At 38.9% G+C, this 13,236-nt stretch overlaps 2 protein-coding genes across 2 annotated transcripts in view; one reads left to right on the top strand and one right to left on the bottom strand.

Moving 5' to 3' along the window:
• Positions 1-13,236, bottom strand: part of LOC117217518 (dynein axonemal heavy chain 1) — a 78,600-nt gene that overhangs the window by 13,315 nt on the left and 52,049 nt on the right. The window lies entirely within an intron of this gene.
• The window catches only part of LOC117217531 (uncharacterized), a 40,746-nt gene continuing 28,615 nt past the window's right edge, over positions 1,106-13,236 (top strand). Inside the window, exons 1-2 of the mRNA XM_076524465.1 lie at positions 1,106-1,610; positions 9,932-12,444. Of these exons, the coding sequence (XP_076380580.1) occupies positions 11,578-12,444 (867 nt within the window). The 5' untranslated portion in view covers positions 1,106-1,610; positions 9,932-11,577. The remainder of the gene's footprint in view (positions 1,611-9,931; positions 12,445-13,236) is intronic.

Genomic DNA, 13,236 nt, shown 5'->3' with positions numbered 1-13,236 from the left:
TCCGTTCGCAATACTGAAACATATGTAATACTGGCTCCGCTTTGAATGCTTCATCGTGATAAAAAACGCGAGAACTTGCATGTTTAACGGGATGCATTTTGATATATCATATCAAAATTTAATGAAAATCGATTGCAATTTGACCGAAATATGTCAACAGCAACCGCGTTTGAAATTTGATGCTGAATTATTTGGTGTGTATTATTTATAAACTGAATGTGTAAATGTGTATATTTATGTACAATAAGTACGCAAAATGATGGTGACAGTTGTACACGATATATATGACAATATGGACGAAAAATATGAATAATATAATAGTCGTAATAATAATAATAATAATAATAATAATAATAAATAGTCGTATCACCTCTTCTCAAATTGTTTATTTTTGTTTACAAGCTCGAGGAAAATTGGGGAGAATTTACTGTATTACTATTTCAATTTACATGACTTTAATAGTCATAGCGAAAATTGTTTCGGAGAAGATTTTAATTTTTTTTTTTATTTTATAAGTATATCAAGTGGGATATATTCTTGTCTAAATTTGTCGCATAAAATTCTCAAGTAACAGTAATTTATACGTAATTCATATTTTATATAATTTATATAAGTATATATATAGTATATATATTGTATATAGTATATAGTATATATATAGTAAGTATATATATATTATATTATATAAGTATTCATTTTTCTCTAAACTTTCGAATTTCTTCGAATTTACGTGTTCATGTAATTGTAAAGCTTAAAGAGTGGTGTAACGTTATAGTTCCGGGTATCCGAGGGGTGACAAATTCTAGTCAATGTGTGTGCTCGTCAGCGACTAATCGTAAGAGAAGATGACAATTACGGTGGTTCCTACGAGTAACTCGGCATAGAGATACTCGATTTCATGAACCGATGATCGATATCACGAAATTCCAGACACGAGGAAACGGCAGAATTTCCACTATCGTCCAGCTGAAATAGCTGTTTGGCCCACTGCGCATCACCTGGTTCGTATCGGCGCCGATTTCAAAGCGCATGCGACGGATTTCACCGGGTTGCGAGCATGACTGCGAAAGCAGAACGCGCTTCCAGTTTATCCGACGGAGCTTTCCGTCGCGCAACGCTCCCGTTCCGCTTCTATCGCGCTTCCGTCGCGCTTCCGTAGCGCTTCCGTCGCGGCGCCGATTTCAATTTCGATTTTGATCTCGATGTAAAATCAGAATTCGTCTCGCGCACCGAAACCGGCCGACCGATCGCTTGAACAAAGTCGAAACTCGTCGTCTCGTTGCACCACGCGAACGATATTCCAGTCCGCCCGGTTCGAACAAGTTCCCCAAGCCGACCGGATCGTCGCTGATCGAAACGAACACGAATCCAAAGTACTAGCTAGCTTGTAATCGTACACAGTGTCTTCCTCGTTAACATTGATATCGGGCGCCGGATGGGACCCTCTTTGAAAGACGATTATTTTCTTTCGAATTGTACGAAACGTGTTGAGATGTTTTGGAGAAATATCGCTTTTATATGGTGACGATTCAAGAGTGACTCATTCTATCGGTTCGTGTGCTAATAATTTCTGCGAAGGATTATTACTCTGCATGAGGATCCACAGTCAGGTCATAAATTTTTCATAAACCTATAAAACACCAATGCACGCCGACAACGTGAGTTCTCTGTACATTAAGTATTTTTGGAGGAACGAAATCATCGACATATCTTGAAAGATATTCCTGTCTAGAGTGTTTTTAGGCTTCCTCTGGTTCTTTGTTCGCGACGATCTTTCGCACACGCATATTCGATGCAGTTACGCATGCATATACGATGCAGCTATTTTTTCGAGCCGAGATATCCGAAATTGTATAAGCTGTAATTTCTTCAACAAGGTCTTACGATCCGACAGAATTGAAATGCCTTTAAATTAGTATAAATGTGGTCGCGATGCCAGACAAACTGACTCGTATACTATCTGAATAAAATGCCGCCGCTTTGATCTACAACTTTTATCACGCTGTTGGCACAGCAAAGAATCAGAACAGATCAAGATTTAACGAACATATGATTTCGCTTCGAGATTTTTCGCGTTGCCGATCATATCAGAAAATACGGTTTCCTCGGAAGTTTAGAGTTACATTTCGAAGAAGAATTACGCTTCAAGAATCAACGCTGAAAAGAAACTGGATCTTCCAAAAAGTACTAGACAGGAAGGCACCTCTTAATTCTTCGCCGGACTGCCAATTACTGCTAATTACTGTTTCAATAAATATTGCACATTTCCAAATTAAAAAATGTCGAGAAAGACTTGACGAGTCGATAGGATTATAGTTAATAGGATTACATGCATTTTTAAATGATTACATTAGCGTCTGCTAATGATAATTTGATTAAAGCTGCGTGGAACCGCCGCGGAAACCATAATAATCGATATGAATCGATGCGAGGCTATCGGTGCGAGGGATCGATAGAATCGAGGGGATCGTCGGGGTGATTTCGCTTCGTCGAACGTCGAACGTTGACGCCAGAATCCGTTGTATTTCCGACGTCGTCGCCGGTCTCGTCCCGCCTCGGCAAGATTTATAGCTTGGCGCCTGTGGACCGCCAAGGTCGCCAGGCATTTAAGATTCCAGCACAGTGACCCGAGAGACGCGCCATCGATCCCCGAAATCTCGCGAGACCGATACCACCCGATGGCAGGTCTGAAAATCGACGGGTCAAATCGCGAATCGATTTTCGTGAAGCTTTCCGAGAAATGGTTCTTGGAAAAGTAATCGGAGCGTTTGTTTCTTGTCGGCATTCGTGTATGTTGTAACAGAAGCGAAAACGTATCCAACACTCGGGCGACGGGGGCTCGGGTATCATCGTTGTTAATTGAAATTTTAACATGTTCTTTAACGTGAATAGAACAACTGATGTGTCTAGAAAGACTACGTTCAAAAATATGTTGACGAAAATAGGAAATAAAATTACAAATCACCTTAGTGCACTCGGTTTTATATTCTCGTTAAGAATGCCCGTCACTCGAGCGTTAAACGTTTTCTTTGGCAGCGTGTGTAACTTGTGAATTTTACCTAAATATTCGTCACCGAACTTCAGTGTTTCCATCGCTTTAATTAAAAAGTTTTTGCGTGATTCCTGCGAAAAATTCTCGAAGCTGAAATTTCAGCCTTGCAAAGTGAGGAGGGAGTTTGTTTTTCTCAGTGCCGTTTGCTTTCCCACAATATCGGTGTTTTGACCGTTTTGTTGATTCGACCACAAGAGCAAACAGCATTGGATTTGCAAGAACGTGATATGGAAAACGATCAACCATGTGATCCTCCGATGTAGAAAATTTCTCATTCGTCGATATTGGTTCTGCTTCGCTGCAAAAGATAGATGAATTCCCCATTTCCCTGTTTGCGGTGAGCTCGCTCGGCTATTGTTTTTCTCATCGCGGTGATCTAAATGAATGCTTAATGAAATTTATATACAATTTATACACGCGATGCACGATAGTTCGCAGATATTGCTTCTATTGTGCCGTTGGAATCGAAACAAGCGTTCAAAACTCTACAGCAATAGTAAACGTCGAGAAGCGAACTCGGAATAATTCCCGGACGATTTAAAAGACCCGACGCCATTATTGGAGGGAACAAATAAGGTAGAAACATAGTAGAAAAATAGCAGCAGCTACGGAGCTCGAAACGGAAAAGACAAATTCTAGTCTATAATTAGTGTGAGCAGAACGACGCGACGCGACGCGCGGCTGCTTCTCGTTCGATTACGATCTAATAAAACTTTGCTCGCTCTGATCCATTATCTAGGAAAATTTTTCCCATTAACGAGTTGATTGCGATGTTCCATGTTGACTTGGAACCACAATTTAGCCACGGAATAATTTATTCAAACTTCATTCTACGGTACCATGATGTTGATTCAGTATATCAAAGCCTATTTGAGGACCGAAACAGTAATCGATATCAATAATTCGAACTTTACGGTCGAGTCCGTGTGCACCGGTGACCGATCGACGCGTTGAAATATGTATACACATTTCAGTAGGGTAATGGAGCACAATTGCTGTGAGGTAGTTAATTAATAAACTGCAGATTTTATACAAAAATGTGTAGGTCGAATAGAACACATTAAATGTAAGACAAAAATTTAACAGTGCTGTTCCATTATTTTCATCTGATGAAAAATGTTAAGAATGAAAACTGATTTCTTTAACTCCTGTTTGTTGCAATTGAGATAGAGAATTGTTATTTTGCATAAAGATCCGCAGTCTACTAATTACTACTGTGCCTTTTGCTTACATTTTCAAGTATAATTAATCTTACATTTGTCGTATAAGACATATCAGTTGTTTTTATTTAAATTCAATTAATTATTTATTTGCTAATGCAAAAGACGGAATTTCTTAAAAACTGCAAAAATTATTTGAACTTTCTTTCATATTGAATTTGCGAAATTTTCTGTAAAGCTTAGGAAAATGCTTAAGAAGACATTGAATGAATGAACATCGATTTTCAGTAAAATAAATCGTTCCAGGTAATATATGAGCCGTTTATTTTGAAAGTGGCATAAGTCACTTTGTTTTTAAGTCGATATATTTAAGGGTTTGCGTTTTAACACGTTTAAAAATATGGATGCTAACTTTCGAGAAGATTTACTTGTATTTGTTATCTCAGGATACTGATATTTTTCTCAGTATAAATAATTTCGTACAAACATTAAAAAATCACCACTTTTCATTACGGTAAAGTGACTTATGCCACTTTCAAAATAAACGGCTCATATTACAATGTTAATTGTATTGCTAACATGTATTAAGATTACGGACAAGCAAAACAGTGATTATTGATTTGAATTTTTGTTTTTAGATTCAGTTTCAGTAGTTCATTTACTGTGCACAGTAACTGAACCTATTTCTTGCCCGAAGCGTTAATTACTATGCTGCTTATCACGGGATAAACCTACATAACCGCAAATCTCGAATCATCTTTGTTATATTTTTCAAGAGGAAAAATGTAAATATGAAACTTTGTTAAAGCAATAAAAGTTGGTGTCTCTAATGCCAACTTTTAAATGATTTATCAGCGTATTACATTCCTTTATAGAATATAAAATTTATGAAAATATGCTAAGAATTAAATTCATATTGCGCACAGTTATTGAGTAATTAGAATAATTGGAATGTAATTGGAGCACATTATTCGGGGAGGCAGCACATTAATTAAGGTATAGTACGTATTTAGGGAGGGAGCACAGTAACTAATTTTCGTAGGTCATAGGCACACAGTAATTGGCGCTACAACTTTTTTTCTTTCTCCTAATATTTAAAGGAGATTTGATGCTTGTATCATAAAAAAATTTGTATCGATAAAAGAAACTTCGAAACTTACTTTTAGGTCCTTGAAAATATCATTTAAATTGCTAATGTTATGTTTAGTAGCGGAAACTCCTGAAGGCTGTTAACAGAGCACAGTAATTGACTCCTCTATCCTACTGTTCAATTTTTCGAACGTATTCAAATCGCCGATGTTTTCTATTTTGACAATAAAGCCTCGAACGGCAAAACGGCAGCGGATTTTTTGCCTCGTAATTGCAACAGGAATTCGTTTCTTCTGGTACCAAATTTCTGAGACACTTTGTACAATTCGAGAGAAAGAAAGAGAAGCAAGGCTTTTTCACAGAAAAAATCAAAAACGACCGCGATTTATCGATCCGACGCGCCGCTGGTTGTTCCGCAAAAAGTCTGGCAGAAGATAGAGCGAAGGCCAGCGCGATAAACAAACAGCAGCTCGTTGGCGGAATGCAGTCGATTCTCGAGGGTCCTTCGGCCGCGGAAAACGGAGGCTTTCCGGCTCGATTCACTATCGATCTTTGAACCGTCAAAAGAACACCCCGATCCACCTCCTCTGTCACTTCATCGTCGCCAGTTTCTAGGATTCATCTCCCGCAACTTCTGCAGTCTGAAACGTCCGATTCCATTCAAAACTTTTGCGAGTTTATAAGGAATCTCGTGAAATAATCGGAGACAATTTCATCTTTCTTGATTGCCATTCTGCAGTCTGACAATGTCAGTAGACATCGCGTTAAAAACTCCGTTGAAGACTTTATCTGTAATTTCTCGCGAACGAAATGTGAGAACGCAATTCATTGCACGGTTCATTCCAGAGCTTCCAGATATAATTTATTGTTCAGATTAAATATGAAATCGATGAATGCGGAAATTTTACGTATAGGTTTCCTTTGTTCGAAAATTTTCCTCGATTTTTGGTGAATTTAATTCGGAAAAAATACGTAGCATTGTCTGGCTTCGGATACCTTTATACTTTCGAATTTCTTCTGGTTTACCTGTAAAAGACCTGTATTTGGATCTTTCTTAGGCAAAACGATTTAGAAGAATCTGTTAAATGTAACAGTATATCTTTTGATAGCATTAGAGACTATTGGGATTATGGCTTGGATTATTTCTCAAATGAATATGATATAAATTCTTTTACTTAAAACTTTTATTTTTACTTTTATTTGAGAGAAGGTATACATATGTACGAATGACTGAGCGACCAAATTCAACTAAGGTACGGCGACACCCTTTTTGGTGTGGTCTTCTCCACCAATCAAAGACGATCATTCATCGCATTTTGCATATTACATTTACATACACAACGACACCGGCGATAATGTATCGCGGCATTTATAAAATATTATATTATATATATATATATAATTATTATTATAATATATATTATATTATATATATTATATATATATAATTATTATTATAATATATATTACCGCCGGTGCGCGCCCAAGAAACCGACGGAAATGTAATTTGATATTTTCGAACCTCAGTCATAAATAAAACATAGATTAATTTTTGTCCGAGGCTGAAGTTACTTTTTCAACAGAGACGACTATGATCATTAATTAACATTTAAATTAAAAGTTTATTTGCCACAAGGGAAGTAAAGCATGTTCATTACTTTATCCAATATTTTAATTGTACGCAATATTGTTGATGCTCCAGTTTCCTCGAACATTTTACAATTTTTCCTGAATATCGCGAGCTCGACAAAAATATTTAATTATACCATGCAAACGAGTTGACGCTTTTTACAGAGAAACTGTCACGGGAAACGTTGCAGCAGATTTTGTTCTTGATTGGCGATAAAGACAGCTTAGAGGTAGTTCGTGTACTGCACTGCTAAAAAAATTACTACATTGCAATCAACAAAGTCTACAGACTTAATCTATTTAAAATAAAATTATTGAAATTTCTACCACTGTGGAACTTGACAGTAAAACTTCGTTAAAGTTGCTTTAATACACGATGGAGCCGTAAAGGTCCATTTATACAGACCAACACCGGGTCCGATACCGGCCTAATTTTTCTCAAGGGTCTCAAAGGTCGCCGCCCAGTTAGCGAGACCCAAACGCGATGTCAGTCTTTCCTGTATATAAACATGAAGCTATCGTCATGTTTTTTGGGCACCTTATACACGTGAAACTCGCACCAACCGATCGGTATGGCGTCGTACCGTATCAGTAGGCGTCGTTTGCTTATTTGCAGAAAGATACATGTAGGGTATGATGACAGAATTTACGATGTCTCGCCGGGGGTGTCGGCCGGGAGTCGGAGAAGCGTCATCTGACTGACACCAGACCGATTTGGTTCAATTCTTTCCTGACCTTCATGCTGTCATTGTCACGGGACACTTCCAGCAACAAAATATATAAAAGGATCAAGTGTCACACGCCTCAGCTATGTGACGGCTGAATCCACAAAATACAATATTAACCCTTTCGATACTACGAGCCACTATAGTGGCCCTCCATAAGATGCCATCGAGGTACTACGAGCCACTATAGTGGCCCTCCATAAGATGCCATCGAGGTACTAAGGGCCACTATAGTGGCCCTCCATAAGTTCGATCGTTTGTAGCGAATAAAGTCAGTGCTTATTGCAGAAAGCTAATTCACCTTATTTTTCTCTCAACAACGGATAAATAGATATGCCTTATTTTTTTCAATTTTGTTCAACTTTATTTGGATTAACCCTTTTGCTACGGGCGGGTTCTCCGCTGCGGTACCCCCGCAACGATCGGCGTCTTGTAGCGTGCAGCGATGTCGCAGCGCGCCGTCCAGCAGAAGTACCGCGGCGGAAAATCCGCCCGTAGCGAAAGGGTTAAGGGTATAAGGCGTCCTCGGACTTGATCCTTATATTCCTAAGATGTGCGTAATGTACTTGTCGTTAATTATGCAGCGAGACGGTCTGAAGGTATAATAACGTGAATATTGATCGGATTGAGGACTAACACTGAGAGTTTATTGAGGCATTCGGGGGTTTATATACAGAATATTATCGGTCGTAAAGAGGGGGTGTTTAGAATTCCTGAGGTTGATAAGAGTCCTGTTTCACATAAGAGGCCTGCTTCACATCATCATCGTCATCACGGCGTCAACTTTTGGCAATTGTATTTTCAATATAAATGTTCCGTTGGTGATATTGAACTTTTACGACGTTTTCATTCGTAATTATCCGCTTTATTTTCTCCAATCAAGCGTTGAATGAATCTTTTGTTCTTCGAAAGTATTCATAAAAATATTGAACTGCGGTGGATTAACGCTTTGTCGACGAGTGTCGCCAAATAGCCGTTTTTAGCCGTCTTTTTACCGTTGCGGACGAGTGTCGGCAAATAGCCGCCCAAGTCTTTTTACCGTTCTTTTTATTCATTTATTAATTGTTAATATAAATTTATTAATTTAACCGTAGGTTCAGAACGAATTTCAGTTTGTCGAGTCAGTCTTTCAGTGTCACTACCAGAGAAACCAGCAAAGTTTTCCACATATTTATAACATTATATCTTATAACATTTTTATTTTATATCCAATAGCTGTCGTCCGCAGCGACGCTCACCCGTCACTCGTCCGCAAAGGGTTAATTGTTTACATAAGAGAAGTTTCTTCGATACAAATTGGATGGACGCTCCAATTCCTTTCTCTTCTATTTTTTGTACGCCTCGTCTAGTGCAATTGCTATTGCAGTTAAATCTCTCCTCGAAAACGTGAAGTTACACTCCGAGTTATTTTTCTATGCTCTGTTCTATGCTAAGGAAACTATACTGATCAAATGAGATGTGAGATGGGAAGCAGGATCTCGACAGGAACAATGGGAAAAGTAAAGAGGTTTTAAGAGATTTGTAAACGGTAACACTGGGTGGAAAGAGAGTCGGATTGGCATCAATGCATTCATGCTATTATGCTTACGTACTTGAAGCTATAAATGTGTGACCCACCGCGACGAAGAAATCTCGTGTTTATATGCAGATGAAGAAGTTTATGTACAGAAGATATCATGCTTGGATCGGTGTCGATCTGTATAGGGGGCAAAACACATATACCAGGCTCGGTCGTGCTCCAGCATGCTAGGTCAACAGTATTGGCCGGACGGCATAGCACGGCACGAGAGCGGCGCGCATAGTGTGAACACTCTAATATAAACCAAATGAAAGAATATCTCGGCCTTGGAGCACGTACCGAGCCTGGCATGTACAGTTACTTGCAAAATTGAGTGTACACATTTTAAAACGCAATTACTTTTTTTGAAACTGGACTAAGTGACTTGAATTTTTTTAGATGCTGTGGTGCTACTAGTTGGGATGACAAAAATAAATGAAAAACTCTCGTTTTTTAACTTCTTTTATCTGAACCTATAATGGAAATTTAAAAAAGGCCTCTCGTAGATGTCTGTCCAGTTTAAAAGAAAATTATTATCAATAATTATTAAAATTAAATAATTATTAAGTCCAGTTTTAAAAGGTGTATGCATAATTTTTTTAGTAACTATAAGCGTGTTTCGACTTTGCACGAGGAGCAACCGAAGTCTTGATCACCCTGTAAATCCGAATCTCTGTGAATACTTAAAATGGTTATAAAAAATTTTCGAAATTTCCAGGTTGACGGAATCGTTGAATCCGCTTTGTGAAAGCGTTCGCACGATCTTGAAATTGTTCATCGAACCAGTGACATTAGATCAAAGAACAATATAGCAGTATAATGTATATACGGAACATTAATCCAATCCCTCGTGATAGTGAAGAATTACAAATTTAGTGAACGAAAGAACAATGTAACGGAGAGTGCATATCATGTCACGAATAACAGACGGTAAGCATAACCACACGGGACATTGAAAGATTGAAGATTAGATTCTAACTACACACAGAATTTAAATGCTTAAAGAACAATAACGCTATTATACTACTTATATTACACTATGCGGTACAGTGTCTTAAAGAACAATCATAAGATAATAATATTATTAAGAAACGTCAGCAACAGCTTCTAAAAGACGTAACAACGCGAGGAACGGTGGCAAGATTTTAGATCAGGATCGCTCTGAAAACTGTGCGGGTTCAAAGTATTTTAGTATCGGAAACGACAGTGACAGTGACAAGCGGAAAACAGAGGAAGATCGCGAATGTAAGATCGCACAAGTTTTGTTTCAAGCGCCGAGAACGTTGTAGCAAGCAGAATAAAAGGTGGAGAGAGATAGAGAAATTTTGTGTCGGAAATAGAGTTGAAGCAATTTGGAGAATAGAGCTAGAGCTGTAGCATCGTTGGAACAGGTCCAGGGATCCACTGATTGGATTCATCGATGAGAAGTTTTTAACCGGATTATCTGAAAACATTGAATGGTACTTTTCCCGATTAGTGAATGCATCTGAATTTAGAAAGAAATCACGTTGATCTATATAAAATCTTTTTAGTGAACGTAAAATCTAACAAGATTCTTTCACAAGAACTGAAATCTTCTATAATTGAATTTGGTACTGCTAATTACTGGAGAAGGTTCTGAAATGTGAGACGAGTATTTACTGATTTCTAGGATTACACTGAACCTGAACAACCTCTACGATTTTTTCTCTGACGAATCTAGAATATTCTAGAACCTACGTAGTCAATCTATGATCCCTGCTATCTGTCAACTGAAAAGAAAATCTTCGATACTTAGAAGATTCAAAAAGAAGGAAATCCATAAGTCTGAGAAGAATAAACATTCTAGGATTCTTCCTGAAATCAAAGAAGAGAATCTGCAGAATGATGGATCATGAAATGAAATAGAGGGGGATTTAAATTAGTTAAAAGAGTGTGTTTATTCAACTGCAGAAATTATCCACCGATTTTAGCATTTTCAATCATTAAGGGACATTCTAATATACTCTACTAACATCAAGAAGGACCTGCAGTTTATCAAAACATTTTATCTATCGGCTTCGATATACTCGATACCTCCTAATCAGAAGCTTCTCGAGTCGAAAACGAGCAAAATCGCTGAAAGAAATATAAAAAAATACATCACCATGGACTCACCAGCAACAACAACAACGTCCTAGAGCCTCAGCGTCCATCCAAGTCCAACATCGCAACCAGAAGCAATGAAGAGAATCAACAGCAACAGCTTTTTTGAAGACGCCACCATGATCTAGGGCCAGCTAGACATCCCAGTGAATCAAAAATCCACGTGAAAATACAACGGTATTTGGCAGAGATTCGAAAAAAGTAACCAGCCAAGCTAAAACTTCGCGCATTGGATCAGCCATGTTGTTAATCACTTCAATGTTAACCTTGACCACTAGGTGTCAAGAGGAAAGCTCTTTGGACCTGTTACGCGTGCGACGCTCGATGTCGCCAACGGCGGTTACAAATCTAACCCACTGGTTCAAGAACCGGAGTTACGAACCTCTGGAATTCGATGAGAAGCCGATCGAGGCTTGCCACTCGCTGTACTTCTTGCTGGACTTCTTCCACCAGTACTACATTCCGTCGATCATCTTGCTGGGTCTGGTGGGCAATCTGTTGTCCTGTATCGTGTTCCTGAACACCTACCTGAGGATCCGCAGTTCGAGCTATTATCTGGCAGCATTGGCCACCGCCGACTTTGGATTTTTGGTGACGCTGCTGCTGGTTTGGCTGAACAATACCCTCGGCTGGAAAGTGTTCAACAAAGATGGCTGGTGCGAGACGCTGGTTTACGTCAGCGCGGTCTGCAGCTCTCTCAGTGTTTGGCTGATCGTTGCGTTCACCGTCGAAAGATTCATCGCGGTGCAGTATCCGTTGCACCGGCCACATATCTGCACGATCGCCAGGGCTAAAGCCATTGTCCTCGTTCTGGTGATCCTAGCGCTGGCCAGCCATTCGTATTCGTTCGTGACCGCCGGCGTGGTGCTGAACCGCGACGGCGAGGAGTACTGCGACCTCAAAGCCGAGTACATGGAGACCATGAAGATCATCAACATCATCGACAGCATTGTCAGCCTGATCGCACCCCTCGTGCTCATCATCGTGATGAACACCATGATCATGAGGAACCTGCTCAAGTTCAGCAAACGATTCAACGAGACGCCGTCGGCCTGCACGGATTGTCCCAGCAGAGAGCGTTCGGATATTAATCTCAACCAGATTCCGGTGAGTCTTTCCTATTCTTTCGTTTATTCTCGTGATCTTTATCCCTTGATATTTTAACGATATTGGATATATCGATATCCAAAGATTAACCCTTAGCACTCCGAACCATTCTGGACGTTGGCTACCAGCTACTCAGCGCCACTTTTCGGCAGAAACGGGCATTTACAGACCCTCGTATTATTTAGTATGGTTTTGGAACTAACCAACATATTATAATGATATTGGACTTATATGAATTTGGCTGAAATCGAGAAATTTGCAAAAAAGTCAATATTTTATTTTGTATAATTTTGTTATTGTTTGTTTTATAATTTTGTTTTGTCGTTGTAATCGCTATTTATGCGAACTCTTTCTCTCGTCGCCTTGTTGCTTGGACGATATCACTGTCACTGCTATCGAAACGATAGATTAACTGTAGAAGAAAACCTTCTACAGAGTTAGTCTTCCTAACATATCTGTATAAACGTCTATCCGGAGCTCATCTTCGCTACTACTTGTGTCATGAGACTCGTTCGTGTTTGAACGTTTTGCCATTGTTCTAATAAAAAAATATGAATAAATACATAGGTTGAACATTTCTAATTGTTATTACCAACTCGCAAGATGATATTTGCCAAAAAAAAACTTTTACCAAACAATTTATTTACCAAGAGAAGAATCACTTTTCCGATTTTCTCACTCGTTAGATCTATCTATACCGCTCGACGCTTCAAACCAGACTGAGTTCAGCTTTGAAAATCTTTTCCTCCAGATTTTATGATTATAAATCTCACTATACAGTGCGCGCTATGT

This window comes from Megalopta genalis, chromosome 9 (genome assembly GCF_051020955.1).
Source record: "Megalopta genalis isolate 19385.01 chromosome 9, iyMegGena1_principal, whole genome shotgun sequence".
Taxonomy (NCBI): Eukaryota; Metazoa; Arthropoda; class Insecta; order Hymenoptera; family Halictidae; genus Megalopta; species Megalopta genalis.
The sequence above is the reverse complement of the archived record's forward strand: the minus strand, read 5'-3'. Positions and strand labels throughout refer to the sequence as shown.